Genomic DNA, 27,411 nt, shown 5'->3' with positions numbered 1-27,411 from the left:
TGCATTAAGAGGAGCAATGAGAAAAAATTAAGCTCATTTTCCCCGGGCGCTACCTTTGTACTTAGAGAAGGGCAGATTCTCAGGCGTACCAACCTTAAAGTTATAGCATGCATGTTATTGAGCGATATCAAACTGATACGACTGAGGTTAATGTAAAACAACTAGTTCTAAAATGAATATTAACTCTATTTATATGGGTGTTGGTTTGACACCAGTGATATGGACAAATTTGAATGTATTATGTTGTAGCCTATTAAACTGAAGTGGCCATTCATTCATTTCCATTGCCGAGCCTACTGTTTTGTTTCTGTGGGGGTCGATGACCTCCATTCCGGATTGACCAATCACATGAAAGTAGGTTACGTCGCACATGCGCAGATGCAGCAGAGTAATTTGTTGATATCCTTCTTGGTAGTATTCATTTAGCTAGACTTTGGTTTTTCAAAGCCGAATTTATCCCCAGCCTCGGGGTTTTAATTATTTGCATTTGGCAGCAAAGTTAACTAGAACGTTATCTATATGAAGGGCTAATGGAAGACACAAGGGATTTGGTGAGTACATTTGAAACATTTTAGGGCCGCGACTCCTGTTACAGAGGATTTGCTAAGGCTAGCGCTGCTCCTTTGTTGTTATGTTTATGGTAACATTAGCTAGCTAGTGGATCAGCCAGCGTTAAATATTAGCAAGTTTTCAAAAAGAACAAAACCGGTATATAAATAAAATAAGCATACACTGATTATACTGCATATGTGTAGTTTGCTGGACAGTTGTGGTATGCTTTTGCTAATTAAAATTGGAAAAACAGGTTTCCGCTAGCAAGCTGTGCTAAGGCTAGTTAGCATTAAGAGCTATTTCCAATAAGGCCGCCCCCTTATTTTATCTTATGTATTAGCTTTGTATGTATATTGTATATCTTACATACAGCATAGTAACGTTAAATCTTTGCTGGCTGGTGCATTGTGTTTTTTTTCTTTCAGCCTTCTTGCTGGCTAAATGATTTTTGTTAGCGCAGCCAGTTCGGGTGTCACCTGTGATGCTCTGAGGAGGAAGTAGCGCTAGACAGGCTATGTGATGTCAACAAACATTTTAACACTGGTTAGGATCATGCACACCTAATGAGTAAGAGGTATTTGAATTTTCAGGTATTCACGGCAATAACTATAATTAGATTTAGCTTTGCAGAGCATCTTTTTTTATTTTTTTATAGCAATTTCTCATAGGCTTCTACAGCCAGCTTCCCCGGTCACATTGCAAAACATTTTAACGAGACCAGAATATCATCTAGGGAACAATTGTGAATTGAAAATAACTACAATGGTTGACTTATATATATATATATGGGCTATTGGCATGACAGCATGCACACATTCTTAAAATGACAGATGAATTGTAGTTTGTATGTATATTTGTATATATTTTGTTTGTGTATTTCCTGCTATGGACCTACTTGTGAGTCTGAAATAAAGATTTATTATTATTATTATTATTATTATTATTATTATTGTTGTTGTAATTGTTGCAAAAGCAATACAGTGCCCTAATTTGTTATTAATATCACATTTTCCTTTACAATATCAACTGGTCTTGCAGCACTACTGTCTGTTAATTGCTTGTTTACTATGTTTTGTTTGTACATTTGTCTTTAAAAAAATTTAATAAACAGAATTAAAAAAACAACAACCATCTGAGAGCTGAAACAAGAGTGTAAGTAAATTTTTAAGCAAAAATTGCAAAAAAAAGTCACTGGTCCCTGCTTCTCAAATGCAAATATGGGCTGATTACCTTTTGAGTTCGATGAAAGTAAACTGAATATATTTGGGCTTTGGATGGTCTTCGGACACAAGGAGACATTTAAAGATTTGATGTCCCTTTTGGTTTTGGGAAACTGTGATGGACGTTTCACAGTTTTACGACATTGTATTGACCCTAGGGCTGCACGATATTCGGAGAATATCTAATTGTGATTATTTTGACTGATATTGCGATATGATTCACAATATTGGAGGGAATTATCATTTTTGTGTCATTATTCTCATTTTCATTGAAAAATATAATTTAAAAACAGTGTGATTTTTTTTTTTTTGTGAGGATCTGTACCAAACAAAATATTTTTCTCTAGTCTGTAGGATAGGGTTTGTTGGCCGGGACGTTTCTGCAGCACCACAATACTTTATTTTAGAATGGTTTGACACATATTTTGCCTTTAACAAATATTGCGCCCCCCTCTGCGATTTGGATATTGCACTAGTTCATATTGCGATTTTGATAAAATTGCGATTAATTGTGCAGCCCTAATTGACCCAACAATAAATTACATCAGAACATAACCAAAAGGTGAATTGTTGACGAAGAAAATTGTTAGTTGCTGCCTTTTTAAAGTATTCCGTTCATTTGGACTCTAATGCCTTTTTGTCATTTCCTTGATTGTAAAGGCTGAACGCACCCCGCGTTCAGAGCGAAAGCGGAGAGACTCGTTCGGGATGTTTGATGGCTATGACAGCTGCAGCGAGGAGTCTACCAGCAGCTCCAGCTCGGATGACAGCGAGGATGAGGTAGTGCCCTCCATCCCTGCCAGCCTGCCCATCATCAAGAACAATGGTCAAGTCTACACTTACCCTGATGGCAAGGCTGGAATGGGTTAGTACATGGAAATGTGTTTGAAATGTATGCTTCCTGTGGTGCTCAGGAATAGGGCTGGGTAGCAATAATTCAATATGATCATTTCAATGGAATCCTTTCGTGATTAAATCATTTATCGTGATATACAATACATTGCCTAAATTGATAACAAGCACATACTAACTAAATTGTCTCAGAAAATCTGTTGTGAAACATTTTGAGGGAATATCATTTGAAGAATTTCAGATTTTTTTTTTTAACACTATTTTTGTGCATGCATTTACATAGCTGGAAAAAATATATAAATTTGTCCTCTATAATTTAACTTGAAACCACATTATTGATGGATTATTTATCTAAAATGTTATTGTAAAAAATATTTTGTGAAAGCACCCATTGTCAACCCTACAATATCGTCGCAATGTTGATATCGATGTACAGTGCTAAGCATAAGTGAATACACCCATGCTAAAGTTGTCAACTTAAGCATGGGTATGTTCACTTATGTTTAGCACTCTATTTGGTCAAGAATATTGTAATACCTGATTTTCTCCATATCGCCCAGCCCTAGGGTTGGGTGCCGAATTCAATACTTTTTAGGCACCTACCGAATTGCCTCAAAAGTATCGAAAAATGCCTCGTCATTCAATCCCTAAGGAGTAAATCTCATCAGCTAGTCCGTGAGCCAATCAGCATGCAGCATGCTTCTACCAAGATCTGATAATGTCTGTGATTGGCTGTCTAATGTTACACGTTGTAGAGACATGCAGGAAAAACTCTACGTTACACAGAGACGGAGCTCAAGTAAAAATATATAAAACGATTCGTGCCGTAATGTTGTAATTTCTTTTTGTTCTCCAAAATTGGTATCGAAATAGGTATCGTTTGTGAACAAAGTCACGGTATTGGAATCGAACATTTTTCGAACGATACCCAGCCCTACTCTGGAATATAACCCTGTGTGTGAGGATAAGAATGATTTGCCAGCATGATGTAGTCTGATCATTTTAACGGAGTATATGTGTCTGTTTTGTGGTTCCACAGCCACTTGTGAGATGTGTGGGATGGTTGGAGTACGAGATGCTTTTTATTCCAAAACCAAGCGCTTCTGCAGTGTGTCCTGTTCTAGGAGTTATTCCTCAAATTCCAAGAAAGCTAGCATCTTGGCAAGACTCCAGGTAAGTATGCCTACTACAACAAATGTTTTCTTTTTGTTTTACTCTACAACAAATTATTTAAGATCAAACCTATATTATTGTAGAAATATTGATTTGTGCTTTGTTTTGCAAGGGCAAGCCACCAACAAAAAAGGCGAAAGTCTTGCAGAAACAACCTCTTATGGCAAAGTTGGCCGCTTACGCCCAGTACCAAGCAAGCCAGCAGAACCAGGCCAAATCGAAAGCTGGTATGTTATCAAAAAGCAGTAACGAAGATTAATAGGGTAACTGTGCTGCTCTCGGTTTAGATATACTCCTGCTTTACACTCATTTTTTTTTTTTTTTTTTTTTTGTGCCCGCCAGTGGTCCCTGCAGAAACCTTTGAATGGGGTCGGTATATCTGTAGCAAAAACACGATTGGAGCTCCAGTTAGCTGTTTCAAGCATGTAAGTAAAAACTGGAGTTGAGTAGGTAGGGACCTTTCTTGACTGAATCACTTCACTGCTTCCTCTGTTCTACTTCAGGCCCCTATGGGGAAATGCTGGGGAGACATAGAAGAAGGAGTGAGGATTGAAGTGGTCAACACTGATTCCAACCTCTCCACTAAGGTGTACTGGATAGCAGAAATCATTAAGCTAGCAGGTAAGACTACTTCTCCCAATTTTTATTTATTTATCATTTCTGTAAAACATTGGTGGGAGTAGCTGATCTGGTTGAAATGAGTATCACAGTACTTTTGTTCCAATACGGATGTATCACAATATAGCAAATGCATAGAAACTCGCATGTAAAATAATCCCACTGAGGTGCAATACAGTGAGCTGCCCCCCCACTGTTCAATAGGGTTGGGTATCGTTTTTTTTTTTTTTTACGATACTGGTGCTAAAAAGGTGCCTGAACCGATAAATAGGGTATTTTACAATAACCGTGAATGCACCATGAGGCTTACTAGTTTCAAGTGAACGCACCGTCTGTGTTGTTTTTCCGACAACGGCAGCTGCAGGTTGCTTAACGTCCTGCTGTTGGAATCCTCTACAGGGAAATACAGTCATACTTTACACCGTTTAGCTTTCAGCATTTTAACCGTGTTTAATCCAGCTGCTAGCTAACGGTAGGCTAACTTTACCTGCTGTCAAGTGAAGTCTTAACTAGCATCACATGCAGCGATGCTCCTGTTGCCTCTAACGTCCGTTTCAGAGCATCAGAGAATTTAATTGGCACCGAAATCGTTGCTATTCAGTCCAGTAGATAGATACCGGTCGTTTAGGGGTTTCGGTACCCATCCCTACTGTTCAGACATAAATCATTAAAGAACAGGTTAGGATTTCTACCTTAATACAATAGTCACATGCACATTTAAGACAAGGCAAGGCAGCTTTATTTAGTTGTGCTATATTTGTATAGCACATTTCAGGGCAATTCAAAGTGCTTTATGCTCATTGTAAGAGTTATTGGTAGCTTTCATCATTCCTCCTGTTCATACTCGCCGTGAGGTGATCCAATTCCAAGTGCAACTACACTGTTAGAGATGGGAGACAAAGTCCACAGTCGTCATCCTGTGTGAAAAGCATTCTTAAATTCAGCTGAAATGAATACGAATCAACCAAGCCAAATCACATCGGTTTCTTTGTATTGGCAGTTTTGTGTGTATTTGTTGCTGGTGTTTTGTTCCTGACGCACCCCCGTTTTTCCAACTGCAACTATGCAGTGCATTGAACTCCAGGCACCTTCGCCGCTGTCAGCAGACTCCGCTCATACCGCTATGGAAGGTTCATGTGAAAACACAGCCGAACCAGCCCACTGTTCGACTCATTTTATGTAACCAATGCAGCATGAAAGCATGTCGGAACCAGAAAGCCAGGCGGCCAACCAATGGGTGGCTGGCTAGTTGCTAGCTTGCTAACTCCTCTATGCCCCCGTGCCACACTGGTCACAAAAAGGGAGCCGAACAAAGTTGTCGGAGTGTTTGGATGAAGCATGAAGTTGTTAAATTTCACTAATTTAGCGGCTGGCTCTCTGTGCCTCGTAACGATACTACTTCACTGCTCGTTTGGCCGTTACTGCAAAACCTCACCTCCGAGACATTCCACAAGTCGGTTTATATGAAAGTTAGGAAGTTAGTCAGTATTTATGTGCTTTTTAATTTAATAATCTGGAGGTTATTGTTCCTTATACTCTTTTGACATGTGTTTTCAATCTTGGATATATATATATATATATATATATATATATACCCACAATTAATACGATTAATGTACTTATCTGTGAGTGCCGGAGTTTTTTTTTTGTTTTCTTTTATCCTTGTCACTGCCCTGCACCCGATGCACTGTCTGAGATTTAGAGCCGTGCAGGCTGCTCTCCATTATGTCTAAAGTTCCATGACAACAGAGCACACTTCATTTGATGATGAAGACCATGTGCTAGAGTTAAAAGTCTGGAAGAAGCAAGTACTGTAAATGGCCAATGGGCATTGCTGTGTGTCGTCATGCAGGGTTCAAGGCTCTCCTGCGGTATGAGGGCTTTGACAACGACAACAGTAAGGACTTCTGGTGTAATCTCTGCATCCCTGAAGTGCACCCGGTGGGATGGTGCGCTTCAAGTGGCAAACCCCTTGTACCTCCAAAAAGTGAGTCTTGTGCCAAATTTGTTCACAGTCTTGTTCTTGAATGCCTGTGTTTTTAGATGGTCGGTGTTGTTGCTGTAACCAGTTGTTACTGTTATTTTTGTAATCTCCTTTACAGGCATACATCATAAATACTCTAACTGGAAAGCCTTTCTTGTGAAGCGTCTCACTGGAGCTAAAACACTGCCACCTGACTTTAACGCCAAGGTGAGACTCACAAATGCCTTTGTTTTAATGAGACTGTTTTTGATGGCCAGTGCCAATATCTTTAAATCAGAACAATCTGGAAGCTGATGTTTTTATGTTAATTAAACCTCTCCAAATTTGATAAGGATTTCAGGAATGATTGGACAAAAGTACTTACTCTTAATGTTCATTTGTGTTGGACATGGCATTACTCTAAAACTCACTCTATACATAATAAATATAACAACTATGAACAACAATGAATCAGTTACATATTTCCATCTTCTGGTTTTCAATTTAATTTATAGTGTCAAATCATAAGAGTAGTTATCTTTACATACACTTTACAGATAGAGTAGGTCTAGACCACACACTGTAACTTACAAAGACCCAACAATCCCCCATCAATGCTACTTCACCAATAGACCATTATATTATATACCTAAAATAGAAGTATTTAAAACTAAGTAAAGTGCAGTAACGTGAACAGTCTATAGTGCCATAGAAAGATAAAATCTGAGCAGCAGTTGCTGGTTGTATTTAGCTGCTACCAGCAGCAGTTCTTTAGCCGCCAATAGGTGACTGTGAGCCGGCTACAGGCACCGCCAGATGACGCTCCTTTCAGGGGCCGTGGTAGTGGAGTTTAGCCAGAAAAAGTGAGCGTCATGCGGCGTAAGTATTTTTTTCCCGACGCGAAGTGACTTTGGCTTGAAAGCGCTGTATTTTCCATTAACTATTGAAGTGCAAATTTAAGTGTTTGGAATACCTGGCACTATATCCATTGTATTGCAAGGGGGGGATTTCATTCTTGCATGTTTTGTTTTGTTGTGCATGATCAAAAAAAAGAACTTTTTTCACAAATGGCACCCTGGATATACAGATATAGAGAAATATGATTCATAGTAATTATAGCAGTGGGTATGATGGAACAGTGGTTTTGCCTTTGTTAAATCAATGTACGATTTGTCACCATAGGTACACGAGAACTTGCAGTACCCCTTCAAGAAGCTAATGCGGGTAGAGGTGGTTGATAAGAACTACCTGTGCCGGACACGGGTGGCGCTGGTGGAGCAGGTAATCGGAGGTCGCCTCAGGCTGGTCTATGAGGAGAGCCAGGACGGGTCGGATGACTTCTGGTGCCACATGTACAGCCCCCTCATCCATAATATAGGCTGGTCGCGCAGCATCGGACACCGCTTCAAACGATCCGGTGAGTTTGGAAAAAATCCAGTTACACTTAAGTTTAGGTGGTCTGTGTGTGTACAGTATTGTGTAAAAAAAAAAAAAAAAAAAGATTTCCTTTTTCAGGATAACTGGTATAAGCAGGGTGTGATAAACACTGAGGATGCAAAACATTGAAGATGTTGTATACTATATCTAAAATCTGTATTGTTTTCTATCTTTTGCTATTTGAGGGCTTTTAATGTGTTGATCACCCAGCATGTAACAAGTTTAATACTGAAAAGCTTTAAAGGATAATCCTGGTAACATTCTATATTTTTGCTATTGTCAACAAATCCCATAAACCAAAACCAAGAGTGTGTTAATCTGTCGGTCAATGCTTCCCGACTTCCCTACCCTGTGGCTCTCAGCCACAGCAGAAAATGTACCAAGACATAAACCTTTTAAAATCGATTCGTTTTTTAACAAACCTTACTCAAAAAGGAGGAAATAGTGCATTTGTTGGGGGTTGCTTTCAGGTAGCAGGATGGTTTACATTGAGTTGTTTAATAATAATGAGACTTGTTGAAGAAAATGTATAGAAATATATTTTGTCAGACTCTTTTAGATAAAAAAGCTATGGAAAATGGTGAAAGATTTTACTTGAACTAATTTAGTTTTGCACTTTCATAAAGCTGGGGGGACTTGGGAGACAGATTTTAAAAAGTATGGGCAAAATCAAAGCAGCAGAGGCCTTTATCCTAACTTTTAGTCACTACTGTAGTATCATTCAATCTTAAAAGAAATGATTTGCCTCGAAGCTCCGTTTTAATTAATGTTACCAACGTTGTATCGCTCAGTGTTTCCACAAGGAGGATTATTACTGTCGCTGCTGGCGACACATGCCATGAAGACTGATTACAATAGGAAGAAAGAGCGTAAGGGGCTAAGAGAAGAGACAGGCTGGAGAAAACAACAGAAAGGGTCCAAAGTATGGAATCAGTTGAAACGTAATTAAAACGAGAAAACTGTACAGTGTGTCTACTGCAAAATCAAACTAGCTTACCACAATAATAGCACAACGTCAATGCTTCACCATCTCAACAGAAAAACATTGAGTCTAAATGAATCCTCCATTCCACGAAGCGGACCAGACAAAAGTGAATCACAGAGTCATATGGACGATGAAACTACACCAAACACAACTACCAAAATCAAAGACAAGAAAATACGTAGTGGTGACCACAGTTTGATCTAAAGAGCCGGAAAAACAGCTGATCTGTTGCGCACCATTTTCTCTCACTCTCGGTCTTCACGGAGAAACAGCTGATCAACGATCTAATAGCATAAGTGTAACAGAGCTGTGTGACATTGTAATCAAATATATAAATGAAAATAGGTTGAGTATAACTAATATTTACATATAGGCCTATATACAGATCAGTCTCAGGTTGAAACTTTTAGTTCTGAAAGTTAAGTTGCACAACTTGGGGTAATGTTTATGTATGTTTAATGCCTTAGTTTGAGGTTGTTATTGCATTTCAGAAAATGTTTTCCTTAAAAACAATGTAATATGGCACTTAAATGCATTAAGTCTTTTGAGAGATGATTTTGTAAACAATGTAGGCAATAAAAATGTTGCTTTTTCCAAAAATTAAACCAAACTATTGTATATTATTGCTCTTCAATAAAACAAAAGTATTTCTTATCCGATTAATCGATGAAATAATCGGTAGAATACTCGATTACTAAAATAATCGATAGCTGCAACCCTACTCTGAGTAGTACAGATGAGTAAACTGACTGGCTTCTAAAAAAAACTTTATTTTTAGCTGCAGTTTTAAATCTGTACTGTAACTAAAAAGCAATGTGGATGCTGTCCATTAATGAAAGTTACTCTTAAAATGTTGTGTTCACACTGGCCACTTCCCTGAAGCCCAGCTCATTCTCAGCTTCATCTGTCTGTATTCTCTAAACCATTTAATGGTCATGGAGTTCTTTTTTTTAGGGTTTATATTGCTGAAGCATCTTCAGCTCAGGCAAGTAATTTTGGTATCAATTAATTTTTTTCAGATGTTACAAAGAAAATTGAGGGTCAAGTTGATGCTCCTGCACTGTTCTTCCATAAGGTAAAACAAAACATTTTTTTCCTTTTGCAATCCTAAAAGCCTTTCTTTAGAAACCGTCCTACAGCTGTTGTTTTTAAATTGATAATCAGTCATTGCAGACCTGGGCCCTGTTATTCGTACATGGATAGCTAATTTATCCTGAATAGAAAATTGAGGATTTTTCGGTTCTTCAAAGCTACTTAAAGTTCATCAGCAACTGTTGTCAGAGCAACAATTTCTTAACCCCAGAACTTGAAAAGGTGGCAGACTTGTTGACAGTTAGCTGGATCATGACCCCGGCGTTTTACGGCGACCCCCTTACATGAATTGATATTAATGGCTTGCCAACATGTAGGTCATTGAAAAGTCATTATGATCCATTGGTGTACTATCACAATTAAATTTTCATAAATGAAGTTACCTATACTATACATGATAAAAGAACCAATTCGGATGTAGTTACTGCAGATTGAGATACTGCAAAAAGACCAAAAACATTGACTGTTAAGACTAATGGGGCCACACGGCAACCTATTCTAACCTTAATGGTTCGAGGTCAGTGACTAACCTCCACCATCTCGGGAGAGATTCTCCAATCTTGGGTTACCATCTAGACACTACCCTACTTTATGTATTGCAATCACATGTTGCCTTTATTTCAAAATAAGAGCACACGGTTATTCAAAATAACCTTCAATAGATATCCTTTATCCAGGATTAACAAATCAATCTTCAAACTGTGTTCAAAGAACAACCTAATATTGATCAGAATCAACAGGATTATTTTAGCCTGATAACAGCATGTTAGTCTGGATTAGTTAAACCACATTTGGGCCAACAGGGCCTGATATTCAACTGATGCTGTGTTGCTTTTCATGATCATGTACAAGATAATATAAGATAAGCCTTTATTGTCTCCTATAGGAGAAATTCATCTTGGGCATTCGAGAGAAACGAAATGGCGACACATCGCGCATAAACACACAATAAACATACAGTTAACCTACATAGAAAAATGATCATACATTATCTCATCCAGTGCTTCAATGAACATCTAATAAACCTCATACCATACCCCCCTACCTTTCCTCACAATCACAGAAGAGAACCCACAACACATCCTCCCCCTTGTATTGCACTTAATTTTGATAATGATTGCACATATCCCGTTAACTCGTGCTGTGGTCAGTAACTTCAATTGCATAATATTATATATGGCCAATATTTTTACAGCCCTTTTATCAAGTTTTGGAGCTGTGATTTGAATTTAATGGACAGGTTACCGAACCAAGCTATAATGCCATAACGAACAATGGATTCAATGGCTGCCTTCTAAAACGGTTGCGTGATATCTTTGTCCACTCCATAAACTCTAAGTCGTCTTAAAAAATATAGAAGCTGACTTATATTTGAGCAAACATACTCCACTTGATGGGACCACTGCAACTGACAGTCTAATTGTATGTCTAAATACTTATATGTTGTTACCTGCTCAACAAGTACACCTTCAATTTGGAGTGTGCATTGATCTCCTATAGACCTGGGGTCAAAAATCATTTCTTTGGTTTTATTTACATTAAGTGGCAGGTTATGCATGTTGCACCCCTTCACTACCTCCTCTATCTCCTGTTTGTAGATAGCAATGTCTGAATCTTTTGTAAGTAGACTGAGTATGGCCGTGTCAGCTGAAAATGTAATAATGTGGTTATTTCTATAGATGTTTCTGCAATCATTTGTGTATATCGTAAAAAGTAAAGGAAAGCTTACACAGCCTCGAGGGGCACCTGTTCTTATGTTCAGAGTATCAGAAAGAGTAGAGTTGACTCTTACCTGCTGCTTCCAGTCTGTCAGAAAAGAACCATACCATCTAATAATGAAGGGGGTTCACCTCCATCTGTTGTAATTTACGTAACAGTGTCTGAGGGAGAAGGCCTGGTGGGCTTTTAGATCTAATATTGAGTGACAATTGATGCATCTAAATGACAGGTTTCCACTGTCCTTAAAAAACGCAAGACTTCCCCAATGTTACACTTTTTAAACATGTCCAACTGATGTCATTATTATGGCATGCTAATACAATGCCTGATTAAACCATATTTTAATAAATATCCCCAATTTGAATTTTTTCTATCTGAATGTGTTTCAGGTAAAAGATGTGGACCAGAGTGGTGATTGGTTTAAAGATGGAATGAAGTTAGAAGCCATTGACCCCCTAAACCTCTCAGCTATATGTGTAGCCACTGTAAGAAAGGTACGTGTGTTTAGGGACTCCACATTAATGAAATGTGATGAAATCTTGCTTTGTGGAGTAAAAGAAGGATTAGTTCTTGTTGTTTATGTTAAAATGTCTTTCACTCGACTGCTCCAGACTGACTTCAGCCATTTTGGTTTTCTGTAGGTGTTGGCAGACGGGTACCTCATGATCGGGATCGATGGTTCGGAGGCAGTGGATGGATCAGACTGGTTCTGCTACCACGGCACCTCCCCTTCCATCTACCCCGTCGGCTTCTGTGAAATCAACAACATTGATCTTACGCCCCCTAGAGGTACTTGACACTCATGTCTTTGTTTCTTTAAGCTCTTCATGAATGAAAATAAGCATTTGATCCTATTGAGAGGACCACAGAGGTATGGAAGATTTAAAGTGCCTAAATGTGTCTAAATCACTTAAGGAGTTTGTAAACTTGTCTAGCTCAGTCCACACAGTTGGTGCAGTTCAAGGTCCAATCACGTTCTCGCCACAAACGAACCGCTCCAGAGTTCGATTGAAAGCCTACCAATTTTGGTGCGCATCTGAGTGCAATTGCCGCATTCCCACTTGCCAACAAAACCGCGCAATGGGGGTAAACAAACTCTTGTGGGATTCACCAGAACTAAATGAGGCAGGTGTGAAAGCACCTTAAGTTTAAGAGGTGAACTTGAATGCACCATGGAGTCCCGTCAGTGTTGTTTCTGTGACTCTGGCAGTGGCCTTGGTGTTTCAAAGTGGAGCTAGGCTAAACTGTGTCTTTAGCTGCAGATCGTTGAACGCCCCAGTGTTGGAATCCTTTTGAGTGAAATACAGCCACAGTTTAGCTGTCAGCACCAGAGGACAGCGCAGGCATTTAAGTGCGTTGCTATTCGGTCGTATATGGGACCGGGTTTTGGTACCCAACCCTATTAATAACTAAATGATATAAGTTTTCATGCCATAATAAAATCTAATAACAACAAATAAATAAAAGTTTATTAGACACTAGCATTAGTTTTCATAAGGAGATGCAAGGGAGCTTTCTCTTTTTCACAGTATACTCGCACCAAGCCTTATTGATATTCCTTAAAAGGGCCAATCACAAATGTAATTAAATGTCCAGTTAAAAGTAATGTCCCTCCAGCTGGCTAGCCACAGGAAACAGTTTGAATGTGAGAAGCTGTCTGCCATGGCTTCAAACCGATTGTGTTGGCGATGAAAAGCTTTGTCCATCGTTCCGCCCCCAAGCTGTGATTGGACAGTTGATTTTGGCATGAACAATGTGTCTCCATCTCAAAAAGGAACATGTTCCCTTGCATCTCCTGATGAAAACTAATGATATTTAGGCAGAAAACAAATTTTATTTAGGCATTCATACATAGCCTCTACACTGTACTACATTTCTCTTTTAGGTGAATTTGTTATGGTTAGAAGTAGTTTGATAACATCTTCTTGCATATGGTTTTGTAATGTTCTGGTCTCAACACTGGTTCTCTTCCCCAGGGTACACTAAACTGCCATTTAAATGGTTTGACTACCTCAGAGAAACAGGTTCAATAGCTGCTCCTGTCAAGCTCTTTAACAAGGTAGGCTTCATTGATGGTTTCTCCACTGTATTTGTGTTAAGCTCTTATCATTCTGAGTTTTAATGTGTTTGGTATTATTTTTCTGGTTATTAATAACAGCAACAGATAAAGAAATCAAAAAAAGCAACAGGGTATTATACCACTACATCTCAAAACCAAAAGTAGCAGCTTTAACAGAGTACCATGATTAGTTGCATTGGATGAAATCTTTATGATTAGGGATTTCAGTCAATTTATTTAGAACATTTAACACACCACACAAAATAAAACTCCTCCTTACACCCTTCTTACCTTCCAAACCCATCCCTACAACCTCCAGTCTGTCACCAGGGCATAGAGAACGCTGTTGTGCACATCTTAGAGGAAGTGTAACCACACTTCCGACCTCTTTATTGGCATAAAATTAATTGAAACCGATGGGCCTTTGGTAGGGAAACACATTCAAAAATGACACTTGTAACAACTAGTCCCTCGCATGAATTGGGAAATTGATGTCAAAGTTAATAAAACCACTGGTAGGGTCTTTGAAAGGTACCTCTAGAGTTCTTATTGCTGAAAGCTATTGTGTTCACCCTCTCCTTTTCATATAGCCCCATATTTCTTTCCATTGTTCCGTCTGATTAATGGGATTCAGGATTTATGAGTGCTCCTCCACTGTTTGCAGGAACATATATTTTCACCAGTAGCTTAGTGCTTACTAATGTTTGTGCTTTGATTCGATGTAAATTAGTAAAATTGTAAGTTATTTACTGTCCCGCGTCTTCTAGGAGATTCCCAATCACGGTTTCCGGCAAGGCATGAAGCTGGAGGCTGTTGATCTGATGGAGCCGCGGCTGGTGTGTGTTGCCACGGTGACGAGGATTGTGCACCGGCTACTGAGGATCCACTTTGACGGCTGGGAGGATGAGTATGACCAGTGGGTGGACTGCGAGTCACCTGACCTCTACCCCGTGGGCTGGTGTCAGCTGACTGACTACCAGCTCCAACCCCCCGCCTCACAGAGTAAGAACACGAACACACTTTCAACTGGGTAGCAGAATTTATTTCTATTGCATTTTAGATAACACTCACGTAATTTTAATGCTTATTTTCAAGGGATGCACAATATATCGGCAATCCCATCGGTATCGGACGATGTTAGTCTTTTTATTTATTTTTTTATACATTGGCGGCATCGGTAAGATGGGGCGACGTTCGGGCAGGGAGGGATTCGCTGGGCGTGGTCATGAACCTATCTCTGGGATCGCGTCGTGATGAACGAACAATTCGAACCTTCGCGAAGCCGATCCTTCGATGCGGGAGGTGGCGCCAGAGCGTCATCATCATCTATCCCGTTCATCTAATGCCGACATTCTCTTCGTCTGATATGCGCATCCCCCTCCGCTTCCGCACTCCATCCGGCTTCAGCCAATAAAAAAGTTCGGTAAACGCTGGGCGGATATACCTCGCTGCGGCAATTACTTCTTCCTACAATACCGCCGCCAACCCCGCACAAAATACTAAATAACTTTCGCTCCGCACATCGCATTCGAGACACCAGTAAAATAAGCGCAAAGGCGGGTTGCTTCAGCTCGCGCCATCCGCCAGCGGCATTTCGCTGCGCTGAATCTCGCTTCCGGGCGTAAAACAGGAAGCCGCTAACTCGTCGCGTGTTTCACCGACAGGATCATGGGCGTGTTGATGGATCTTCAGACCAGCGATACCGGGTTCTGGGACGTGAAAATTGGGGCGAGGGATGATTTAGAATGGAAGGTGGGACGATCATTCAATCAAATCGATGAAAATCGATCCATGATACCTTCAAATCCAATGATCTTCGAATAATTACTGAAATAAAATGGATTATAAATGATTCGCCAGAAACGAAACTTCGAACAATATCCGGCGAAATATCGATTTCTTCGCGGGCTTTCAATTCAGAATCATACTTCAAACGTTCGAATCCGTTTCAAATTCGTCAGAATCTATGGGCGTTGAATCGGCTCCATTACTCAAAATATTTTCATAAATCGAATACCAAAATCCTTCATCAACAAATCTTTCGCTTCGCCATTCTTTCCATCATCCGCGCCACTGAAGGCGGTGGAAGGTTTCACTAAAACCCGCTACTGCGCTTTCCGAAAAGGAATACAAAATACCGAAATCTTCTACCAAAATACCGAAGATGACGGCATAAAGATTCATGCCGGATTGCATGGAAGATAACCAGTTGGTTTCATCAGACGCTCCAAAACGCGTAACGCTTCAATCGAACCACCGGACGCTGGATGGAAATACTGGAAGATAAAAGGAGAACCACAAGATGATGCGGCATCTGGCGGCGAAAAAACATATTTATCGCCTTCAACAGTCAACAATGCGTCTGGCGTACTGTTCAGATGGTCGTATTATTTCCGGCGAATTAATTAACAGGACTAATTTCGAACAAATCTTCGCATCGCTGCCGCAACCAGCCAAAACCAATATCTCCCCTCAACTTTCGTTATTTCGCATTCATCTTAACCAAAACGAAAATGCATTTCCGCAAATTAACGTTATTCTTCAGGACCAACCGTTTCTCTGGAATTGAAGACGAAATAACGCGGCTGATACCGTTTCCACCAGCCATACCAGACTGCGCATATTTCACCGACTTCGTCAGATCGTCAGGTTGGCGTTAACCGGCGTTACGTTATCGAGGACCAAACGGATCGTTTCGGATCTTCGAGAACATGGATCAACAGGTTCCGGAACTCTCAAAGTTTCTTTCATCACTCTCATCTAAATGGGAGATATTTAATCTTCAAGATCGGATCAGGACGATAAAAGATTTGGAACTCATTTCTTCAAAAGACAAACGTACCGGGCGTTGCTGAAACTGCGCATAACCAACAGGATACGGCGGCTCAGAAGATCACCCGCTCTTCGTTTCACCATCATTTCTTCGTACCCTCCGGCTCGTAGCTCCTTATGAACTCCAGCGTTTCAGAATCTGTAACCACTTCGTTTTCCGCATAGCGTTCAGATCTGAGCAGACTAAAACGGCATCTCTTATTGGACTTCGCACCACTACCAAGAACTTATTTCCTCACCGAAATGCTCAAAAACCATCATGTATCCCTCTATGCTACCCCAGATTGATTTTTGATAAAAATTAACTGCTCTTCCCCGAATACCAGCAGGATCTGATACTAATACTCCATCTTCGGAGCACAATCCATGAATAAGCCGTTTCTGACCATTCTTTTTTTCCAAATTGAAAAAGTATTGGGACGGTGCATCCATCTGATCAATGCTTTGAAAGCGTGAACGAACCAGAGCCCCCTGTATTTTATGGCTCAGTAGATCAGCTAACTGAGCTTTCTTCTTTGAACAGGCTTCTAAATAATGAGTCTCGCCGGTAGATTGTGCCAGATTTTGAAATTCAATTATCTCTCCCTCCAAAAGCTCTAAAGAACGAGTCAACTCCTTAGTAACGTTATGAGTATACTGTTGAGTAAACTGTCTGATTTTATCTTACCAATATCCCACCACTGTTGCAATGAATAAAAAGAAGACTTCTTTTCTCTGTGAACTTCCCAAAAGTACTTAAATGATTCCTTAAAAAAATTATCACTTAACAAATTAGTATTAAAATGCCAGTATGCGCTTTTTGGTTTTATTGAGCTTAAAATAAGCTTACAATGCACCATACTGTGATCTGAAAAACTTACTGGTGTTATATAACATTTATTGAAAATACTAAGATGGTGATTAAAACTATAAAGTGTGTCCAGCCTAGCTAATGACATAACATTATCACGTGTGTGAAGCCAAGTGTACGGCCTATCATTACCATTTAAAGATCTCCAAATATCACATAAATCATTATTTTTACTAATATGAATTAAGCGTTTACGCGAAGCCAAATGAGGCTCCATGTGATTCCGATCTAGATTATGCTCAGTACAATTGAAATCACCACCTAGGAACAAGAAATCTTCAGAGCAACAGTTTTGTAGAGTTGAACATATGTCTAAAAAAAAAAACATTCTTTCAACTGGTGCAGTTGGAACATATACACAAATAAAAATAAACACATAACTTTCAACAACAGCTCTTACTTTTAGAAGCCTACTTTTTACTATTTCATCAACATCATAAGAGATAGGACTAAAATTCTTTGTGAATAAAATGGCAACTCCCCCACTTATTGAAGTGTTATGGCTTAACACAGGGATGCCATCAAACTCCCTCGCCCAGTCGGCAGCATTTTTCAAGTCACTATGAGTTTCTTGTAACAAAACATTGATTTTCTTTTGCTTAATTACTTCATATATAGTAGCTCTTTTTCTAGAATCCCTTGCCCCATTCAAGGGGTGATATAATGCAAAACTGATTTTACCTTGTCATAGTTGAATAATGACAGTTTAGTGGGTAACTAGGACATACATAGAACCTCTAAATCCCATTGACACCTCTTTTCTCTGCAAATCTCACTATTTGAAACTGCCTCTGAAAACGGGCGAATCTCAACGAGGCCCATAGTTGACGTCAACTATTGCGGCTCCTCCTCATTTGGCTCTAGTCTCTCTCTTTGTCACGCCCCAACATTTGCATAGGCTACACAACCCACCTGAGATCAGTTAGTCTTCTGAATCTAGGTCGTGCAGATCTCAGAAATTGTATACATTGTTCATATGCTATTTTACCATTAAATTCACTTCTGAGACTTTTTTATGCGAGAAATCAACTATGTAGAGGTCAAATATGGGCCGTTTTAAGAAAATTGATGTCTAATTGCAAATTTTGTCCGACTGTGTGTCGGAGTTCAGAGGCCGGTGCTGCCTGTGTAGCTGCCTCGCCGCCTGGCCTGCCTTCCTTCACAGACCCCGGCCTGCTGTGAGGTAGATGGAGCTCAGTCACGGCTGGCAACCCACAGCACTTCATACCCGCGCAAAGTCACCGTTTTGGGCTAATGAACTACGAAACGCCGCTGCTCTGACAGAGTTCCAGGGCCTCCAACTCCCCTCTTCCTGCTAGCTAAATGCCCGGTGTATGTGAGTGAAAGCGCGGTCAGTGAGCTTGTTACGCCAGCATTCTCTTACCACAGGTTCCAGTTACTCTTTTAATGTGTGTAATTATAATGTGTTGAGTTATTTAAACAAACGATTGGGGAAATAAACGCCGCTTGTCCGTGAGTCTCATTGATAGAGCCTGTGGCTGGATGGAGCTCTATCAATGAGAGCTAGCTAGCTAGCCTCCTCTTAGAATTCCTCTGGAATTCAAAAAAATTCATTAACATGAAATCTGACACCGTTGTTAGCTTTATAAGACATTTAGTTAAATGTTGTGTAAGTGGCGTGACGAAATTCAAACTGTAAATATACTCAAATTAAGGCGAAAAGGAAGCTAACTATCCGTGATTTGTAGCTAGGATTGAAGGGACAGTCGCAGCTAACGAAACACCTAGTCTTCACAAATATTAATTAACTTGAAATCGGACACCATTGTTAGGTTTATAAGACATTTAGTTAGATTTTGTATAAGTGGCGTGACATGTGTGTAACATGTGGTAAGAGATTGCTGGTGTAACAAGCTCGCTGACCGCGTTCTCACTCTCACACAACGGTGTGAGAGTGACAACGCGCTAGCAGGAAGAGGGGAGTTGAAGGCCCTGGAGCTCTGTCAGGGCAGCGGTGTTGGTAGTCCCTGCTGTGGGCTGCCAGCCGTGACGGAGCTCCAAGTACCTCATAGCAGGCCGGGGTCAGTGAAGGAAGGCAGGCCGGGCGGCGAGGCAGCACCGGGGGGCGGCGAGGCAGCACCAGCGGCTGAACTCCGACACACAGTCTTACCAAATTTGCAATTAGCCATCAATTTTCGTAAAATGGCCCATATTTGAGCTTTATATAGTTGATTTCTCGCTTAAAAAAGTCTCAGAAGTGAATTTAATAATGAAATAGCCCGACAAACAATGTATAACTTTGCAGTGTCTGAAATATGAGGCCTGCTGCCGAGTCTCCCATGTGTTTCTATGTAGTTTGCTCAAACCAATCAGCGCGTAGCTCATTCTGAATATTCATTAGCATACCATATTTGGAAGAAAAGCTCTTGTTCCAAATAGAGCCATATTCACAGGGTAGTTAAGGGCCTAATAAAATAGCATTCGGGCAATTTTCAGCCCAACCAATGTTACATACCCCATTAGGAGACCTTAAGGAACAGTGTAAAATACCCTATATAATCATTCTATCACCCCTTTAACATTCAAAGTAGCTACATGAACTTCACTCATAATAAAAAGGAAAAGAAAAGCCACCCAAATAGGTAAAAAAAAACATCAGCCATTCTACTTTCACATTTAACCGACATCGTTGTTTAAATCAGTACTGAGACTCCTCACAATTTTCTTAAGTCGATAGACTTCTTTATTAGTAAAGCAACTCTCTGCCATTAGGCTTCTTGCCTTTTCAGCGAACTGCTTAACATCAGGGAAATATTCCTGCACACGCACATCTTTTATTTTTTGTTGATCTAAGGAATAACTTAATATCAAGTTCATAATCCCGACCACTAAGATCCCCCTGAGAAAGTGTCATACTAGAGTCAGAAGACCCACCATCACTTTCCGTTTCCTGATCCACATCTTCTTGCACTTCACTCCTTTTTACTTATTTTGGCATCAACCATTTTATCAATGATCTTCCTTTTATTAGAAGGTACTTTTAAAAAAAAGTTCTTTCTCCACACCATCCATTCCACCTGCCTCCTTCAGAGTCACTGAACTATTCTCACTTTCTATTTGTTCATCACGTTTAGAAACCGGTGCCACGCTCGGTAAATCCTCAACACTAGCCTCTGAAAGTGTAGTGGTGTGTGTCGTCTCCGAGTGCTCACAGTGCAGCGAAGTCGACGCAACCACACTCTCACCGAGAACACCCGCAGCCGTCACCGCCACAGCCGAGCTCGGCCCCGGCAAAACCTCCTCAACTATGTCCGCACCACCATCGCCTTTAGTGTTCCCATTCACTGCGTTTGCTTCCCTGTCTGAAACTTTGTCAGGACAGTTGCGAATTAAATGTCCAGTTCTACCGCAACCAAAACACTTTGATTTCGCGGTAGTGACAAAAATAACATATTCAAAGTTGTCAAATCGAAAATTGAGCGTCATATCTAGCTAGATATGATGCTCAATTTTCGAAAAATCAATAAACGAAACAATGTGTTTCAACAACGGTGATCCGCAATTGATTGGGATCTTTATGATCGGAGATACCAATTTTCCATAGCGAGATAAAGCTTGCGTCAACATTTCATCACTTACGAACGGTGGAACATTTGATAAAGTGACTCTCTTAGCTGGCAATGAAAGCGGAAGAACAGAGACAAAATCACCACCAATGACTATTCCATGTTCGACTACTTCATTGACTTTATCAACGCTATTAAGAAACACCACAACGGCACCATTCATTCTGGAGGCGGATAACACGCTCTCATGCCCCACAACCTCACCAATAGCAAGACAACATTCCTCCACACTCACTGCAGCGGCTACTTTAACCGCATTACGCTGCGTAAGTGAACTCAAAACCTGCCTGCGTGGGACCGACATGCTTCCCCTTTGAGCCTTGTTAGTGGTGTAGAAATAGAGATTTCTTTTTACTTTACCCTCTGCCCCGACGACTAGCGTTATAAGCTAATTAGCGGTTTGCGATTAAAACTGGTCACATTTGATTAGCATGAAAACATATCCCAGAGAATGGTCGACTCGGTACACGTGTTATTAACCCCTAGGTTCATTTTGCGCCGGAATTGTCCTTTAAGCTGCTCCTCCAAGTTTTGCTTTAGTGATCTCTCCCTCGCCAATCCAGGAAAAGAAAACAGTAGTCATCAAACCTAAACAGGATGTTTTGTTTTATGTTCCTTAGTTATTGATTTATGATTCAAACTTTTTTCACAGATGCGAGTTAAACAGAGGTGGGCCGTCAGAGGTTGTCAGAATCAGCAACTATATTTGTATAAGTTTATTTATTTTTATTATATATATATATATATATATATATATATATATATATATATATATATATATATAAAATATCATATTTGTATGTCTGTACCCATGAGTCTGAGTGCTGTAATTTCATTGCTACTCTCTCGGTTGTGCTGCTTCCAGTGCATTTGATAAATTAGACCTTTTATCCAATCAGATTAGCTGTGTGCTGCCTCAGAGTGAAAATCTACTCTAAGGCCTTCAAGAATTTCGATTAAACCCCTCTCCTGTTTAAGCAAATAGGGACAGTGTTGTTGATTGTCATATCTAATTTCATGTTTGCTATGTTGGGCGTATTCTTTGACAGTCAGGAGCCTTCTAGCTGGCCTAGCCAACAATGTCAGCATTTTTTGGGCCAGTTAGCCAACTGAAGCAAGACTAGCTAGCTTCACAATACCGTAGGCAGTAACGTTACTTCAAGTTTGTTTAGATGTAAAGTTATTGAAAGAAAGGAGAATGGACTCTTTCTTCAAATGATGGGCAAGATGAGCAAGTTTAAGGGATTTTTATGCATTTTAAGCCTGTTTGATTCCTGATTGTGTAATTTGTGTTTACCGGGAATTTTTGATTGCTTTGTGGTCGTTGTATGAGTGGATGTAGTCTAAAACCACAATGTTCCCCTTCCTGGTTTGCTCCTGTGCTGTTGGAAATTCCACCAGATCACGCTCTTTTCGCCCGGATATCCGCCACCTTCCTCTTTCTCTGTGTTGCCGTTCTAAACTCCTGTGGATTTGTGACGACTATGGTTAACTGCACCTCAGATCTCTGCACGGTAAATCCAGACAGCTAGCTAGCCTGTCTGTCCAATCAGAGTTTTCTGTTGCACGACTAAAACTACTTTTAAACGTACACGTTCCACTGAAACAAGTTCCTTCCCGAGACTATTTTGCGAGGCTTGTTGGGTGCTTAGCACCGCCCATGACGATTGTGATTGGTTTATAGAAATGACAATAAACCAGAACACATTTTTCCATCATGTAATGCTGTGTGGACTAGCCAGACCCTCCTCCGCAGCGCTGTGGAGGAAGGTCTGGCAAAGCGAGACTAGAGTGAATGTGACTGGTTGTTGTGAGTTTCTATTGTTTTACATGAATTTGGAGTAGCATTATGTGATGCAGCATCCTTCCATACTGCATAAAAGTGATGGTTTCAGTCACTGTGTATTCATGTCTCTGCAATAGTGTATTGAAACTGTCTAGGTGTTGAGCCTTGTGTTAAATCACTTTCTTCTACACAATAATGCCCTAATGTCATGGTGAGATTATTCAACAGTGGTTTAATTGCTGCAGTTGAACTAGACTTTCATTCAGTTATACACTTCTATGAGTTGTAAAAGTAGCCTAAAGCTTTGTGTTTTTAATGCTGGCTATAACTTGTTGAGAGGAAACAATGCGGTGAATCTATGATTTATGGGCTTCTCCAAATGTTGTGCAAATAAAGAAAGACATTGCTTTTCTAAATGTACAGTGTTTACACATGTTTCAGTATTTATAACATGATTATCATAGAAACCTGTTTTATACAGATCATATCGCCATCGGTAAATACCTTGTAATCTTTGTTATTGGCCAAAATTTTCATATCGGTGCATCCCTACTATTTTCCATGTCAGTCTTGTGTCTGAGCATGTCTTCTAGTCGGTTTTCTGTAGAAATTGCAATGGCAATGTCTCTAGATAACTGTTCTTAATACTACCAACATGGTCACATTACCAGAAAAGGTTAAATACACAGAGAGAGATAATGTATAAAATGCATGTCATGTATGATTTATTGTTTGTTATAGCTACACAAAGAAAGGAAAATCTGTTTAAAACAATAGTTACTGTGAATGAGCCAGTCTTGAGCTGTTGAGGAGTAGAGCTACAACGTTTCATCGATTAGTCCACCAGTAAATTTTATGGCAACTATTGGGACAATCAAGTAATCATTTACGATGATAAGGCCAGTATCCGCGTCGATACCGATCCGACATATTGGATCGAGGCGTCCCTAATTGTAGGTTGTGCTAGTATATGCTCTATTTATGATACAATTTGTTTACTTGGTTTGTGCCTCACCTCACTTTACCTCACTGTCCACAAATGTGCTATAGATTCCTGTCTGATGGTCTTCTTTCAGGTAACAGAGAATTGCCTCAATCTGTACCCAAGCAGAAGAAAAAGGCCCAGCAGTATAAAGGACAAAAGAAAAGTGAGTAATCTGCATAATCATGCACTGTCGATTTGTTTCGCTTCACTCCTTCCTTCTCCTTATCCTGTTCCTCTAACTGCCACTGGCTACACTCGTGGTAGAAACTCTGCTGCTGTCAGATTGGCCATCTGCTCGGCGTGTCAGGGGTATTTTCATCGGACCTCTTGTGTCACATTGCTGGGTGTTGTAGAGAGACGAAAGTTCTGTCTTTTCCCTTTTGAGTGGGATAGTTTTTAACAGTGCCTGCACACTTGGGTGCAAAGTGTTTGAGATACTTCAGGTATTTAAGAGCAGAAGGCCTGGTGTTGCATCCCAACGAGGTCCACATTTTCACACACAAAAGTCGATGCTAATGCTAAATTGGTACATTTTTTACTGAACTTAAGCAGTAATATGGAAGTCTATGGCTGCCAATATAAAAATGAAGTACTTTGATCAAATTAAAATGCCATTTGTGTGTACAGAATGTATGACAAAATCCAAATGAATTAATGAAAACTTCACTGACAAATAGTTTCATGTGTACTCGTAAGCTTACCATTCCCAATAATGATAATGCATTTGCATGTGGAATGGACTTGTGCAAGCTAAACTTGAAAATATTATTGCAAACTGAACTTTTGAGTTATAAGGAATTATGATTTTGGCTCATTCAAATGTAACCTTTTTCATTTATTTTTTGAAGATACTTGGGAGAACTGCCATTACAAAATGTACAAATGAAAATGACTTTTCTGTAATAGAAGGATCCTCCCAGGTCTCTTTTGTCAAATCTGTGGAAGTCCAGCATTATGAAGATGATCATAATGAAAATAACCACTGACGGCCATTTCCATTTCAATTTTACTAGAAGTCACTCAAACATCAGGAGATAATATAACAGTGTAATTTGCATATAGTTTAGGTTGCACATTACGCTTTCAATTTAAAAATAAAAATTATCTCTCTTGTTCAATTAGATTTTTCTTTTGGCAATGTTATGCTTAGGTGTACACTAAGAAGTTTTTTTTTTTTTTTTTTTTTAAATTTTTAATTGGCACTAATTGTGATTTATTTATTTATTTTTTAAGACATGAAAATGGAAATTTAGATTTTTATGTTGCCATACCTCATGGCCATGCAAATGGAAAATGCTAATTGAATTATTAATTATTTAAATATTGGCAGCCACAGACTTTCATACATTTGTTATAGTTGCTTTAGCCTTGTTCTTGGTAGCTAACAGTGTATTTGCTTACTTGGGCTTGGCAGTCTGATTACAGCTAACCAGGGGCTTATTCAGATGGGCATATCGATGCAAGTAATAACAGTGTGAGGTTAAATAAAAAAAATATCACCCTAACCTTTTTTAACAATACATATTCTAAACAACAAGAACGGTTGAATTGAACCCCTGTGTGTAATAAGCCCCTGGTAGCTTACCCGAGTCTGGCTTGGTGTTTAGAGAGGAAGATTCCGGTTGGTCGACGGCCCTTCAGTCAGGCAGGCAGGAGGAGGAGCAGCTTCTCGGGGGACGAAGAACAGAGTCCGCCCCCTTATCCTGCCCAGGGGCCCTCTCGGCCCCGACCCCGAACCCACCTCCACCAAACCCACAAATCAGGTAACGTCACACTAACGATAAAACCAGCACGGCGCCGAGCCTTCTGAAGCTCGGCAGCATTTTTAACAGAAGACCGTCCTCTTGAGTCCAGCGCACAGGGCCTCGCCGTGGAGCTGGATGCTGCTGATGCTGCATGTTCTACTCTTAAACCAACCTCGTTGTCGTTGTTTTTCACATGAATATTTCCTTGTGTCGGTGAAGGTCTGTTCGTTTAAAGTGCTCATATTATGCTTTTTGGCTTTTTCCCTTTCCTTTATTTTGTTATATATCTTTTTTATGCACATTATAGGTTTACAAAGTGAAAAAGCCCAAAGTCCCCCCCAAAGGGACTTACCATCTCCAACAGAAAACACTGTTCACAAACTGCTCCAAACAGCTCTATTGTAGTCCAGCCTTTACTTCAGAGACAAACGTGGTCACTTTGGAACACACGTTATAATGCTCGCCTAGCTGCTAGCGTGGCACGCCCTCATACTCTGCTTCTGACTGGCTAGTAGTCCTTACCTAGGTACTGTCAGGGCAGCCCTCATACTCTGCTTCTGACTGGCTAGTAGTCCTTACCTAGGTACTGTCAGGGGCACGCCCTCATACTCTGCTTCTGACTGGCTAGTAGTCCTTACCTAGGTACTGTCAGGGCACGCCCTCATACTCTGCTTCTGACTGGCTAGTAGTCCTTACCTAGGTACTGTCAGGGCATGCCCTCATACTCTGCTTCTGACTGGCTAGTAGTCCTTACCTAGGTACTGTCAGGGCACGCCCTCATACTCTGCTTCTGACTGGCTAGTAGTCCTTACCTAGGTACTGTCAGGGCACGCACTCATACTCTGCTTCTGATTGGCTAGTAGTCCTTACCTAGGTACTGAGCATGTGTGACTCCCAACAAAGATGGAACAGAATTAAGATGTCTCACTCTGTAGCTAAAACAGAGAGCTCAACACACAGGGGGAAAAGAGGAACAAAAATATGGTGTTTTTTGAAAATGAAATCATGTAAACCTATTCTGGTCCAACCTCTAAATACAATTATGAACCTGAAAATGAGCATAATATGAGCACTTTAAGTTTCAAGCAGTCATATGGCATGTTTTGTTTCATTTGATATTTGTTGAAGTAGTTATCTTGATGCTAATCGTGCATGGGAAGTTAACATTAACACCTGGAACAAAGACAGGCCCATCCAGGATTTTACTCCCAAGTACGCAAACACAACTGTCTCACCTGTGCCGCTGTTGTCTCTCATCTGTCTCTGCCCTGTCTGTAGAGTCTCTCCTGCGAATGAAGGAGGAGACGGCTGAGGTGGACGAGTTCACCTTCTCACAGGGCACCTCCGACCAGGAAAGCAACGGCTCCGGCAGCTACTACATCAAACAGGAGCCCTGAGGTCGGGGCGGAACAGGACACACCTCTGGAAAACCCCAGCAAGGTCAGGAACTCGGAGAGTCAAACTAGTCTCAAATCTCACTCAGACCAACGCCACAGGCCTTCTACGGAGTCAGTACAGGAGAAATGCCGATGACGAGCAGAAGGGGGCACTTTCATGCTTCTGAAAAATCCTGAAGGGAACATCCCTCTGAACCATTTTCTAACCTTGTAGCTGTGTGTGCACATAATCACTCGCAAAACCTGGGCATTTTCTTTCCTACCACCCATGGATGACGCAACATCATTCTCTCCTCTCCTGTCTGGAACTTCCAATCAGACGATATATTTGGATGGATTAAAAAAACAAAAATCAACCCTTTCTCTCACAGAAACGGGAGTCCTGCAAGTCGACACCAGCCCACCCTGCCACAATCTGGGCCGCGCACAGAGACCTGTAGAAACTGTGAGAACCATTTATTGAGCCAGGTCGTGTGTGTGTGTGTGTGTGTGTGTGTGTGTGTGTGTGTGTGTGTGTGTGTGTGTGTGTGTGTGTGTGTGTGTGTGTGTGTGTGTGTGT

General features: G+C 40.4%; 1 protein-coding gene across 3 annotated transcripts; it reads left to right on the top strand.

Moving 5' to 3' along the window:
• The first annotated feature begins 365 nt into the window (after nucleotides 1–365).
• On the top strand, nucleotides 366–27,411 carry mbtd1 (mbt domain containing 1). Of its 3 annotated transcripts, XM_039788887.1 has the most exons (18): nucleotides 368–551; nucleotides 1,664–1,704; nucleotides 2,433–2,637; nucleotides 3,664–3,797; nucleotides 3,910–4,024; nucleotides 4,140–4,222; nucleotides 4,301–4,418; nucleotides 6,268–6,402; nucleotides 6,518–6,606; nucleotides 7,561–7,795; nucleotides 9,820–9,875; nucleotides 12,001–12,105; nucleotides 12,253–12,400; nucleotides 13,588–13,670; nucleotides 14,438–14,672; nucleotides 23,802–23,873; nucleotides 25,318–25,473; nucleotides 26,734–27,410. In XM_039788887.1, the coding sequence occupies exons 3-18, from the start codon at nucleotides 2,481–2,483 to the stop codon at nucleotides 26,850–26,852; spliced, it is 2,040 nt and encodes a 679-aa protein (XP_039644821.1). In that variant the 5' UTR covers nucleotides 368–551; nucleotides 1,664–1,704; nucleotides 2,433–2,480; the 3' UTR covers nucleotides 26,853–27,410. The 3 variants fall into 3 exon arrangements, with proteins under 3 accessions (XP_039644822.1, XP_039644820.1, XP_039644821.1); XM_039788886.1 differs by lacking the exon at nucleotides 1,664–1,704 and having other exon boundaries at nucleotides 367–551; XM_039788888.1 differs by lacking the exons at nucleotides 1,664–1,704; nucleotides 25,318–25,473 and having other exon boundaries at nucleotides 366–551; nucleotides 26,734–27,411.

Source organism: Perca fluviatilis, chromosome 21, assembly GCF_010015445.1.
Source record: "Perca fluviatilis chromosome 21, GENO_Pfluv_1.0, whole genome shotgun sequence".
Classification (NCBI taxonomy): Eukaryota; Metazoa; Chordata; class Actinopteri; order Perciformes; family Percidae; genus Perca; species Perca fluviatilis.
The sequence above is the reverse complement of the archived record's forward strand: the minus strand, read 5'-3'. Positions and strand labels throughout refer to the sequence as shown.

Bases quoted from the DNA above. Each gene is read 5' to 3' on its own strand.
- mbtd1 (XM_039788886.1), top strand. From the start codon at position 531: ATGGAAGACACAAGGGATTTG. The intron at 4,025-4,139 runs GTATGTTATCAA...TGTGCCCGCCAG, and splicing joins CCAGGCCAAATCGAAAGCTG to TGGTCCCTGCAGAAACCTTT. The intron at 23,874-25,317 runs GTGAGTAATCTG...CTTGGTGTTTAG, and splicing joins GTATAAAGGACAAAAGAAAA to AGAGGAAGATTCCGGTTGGT.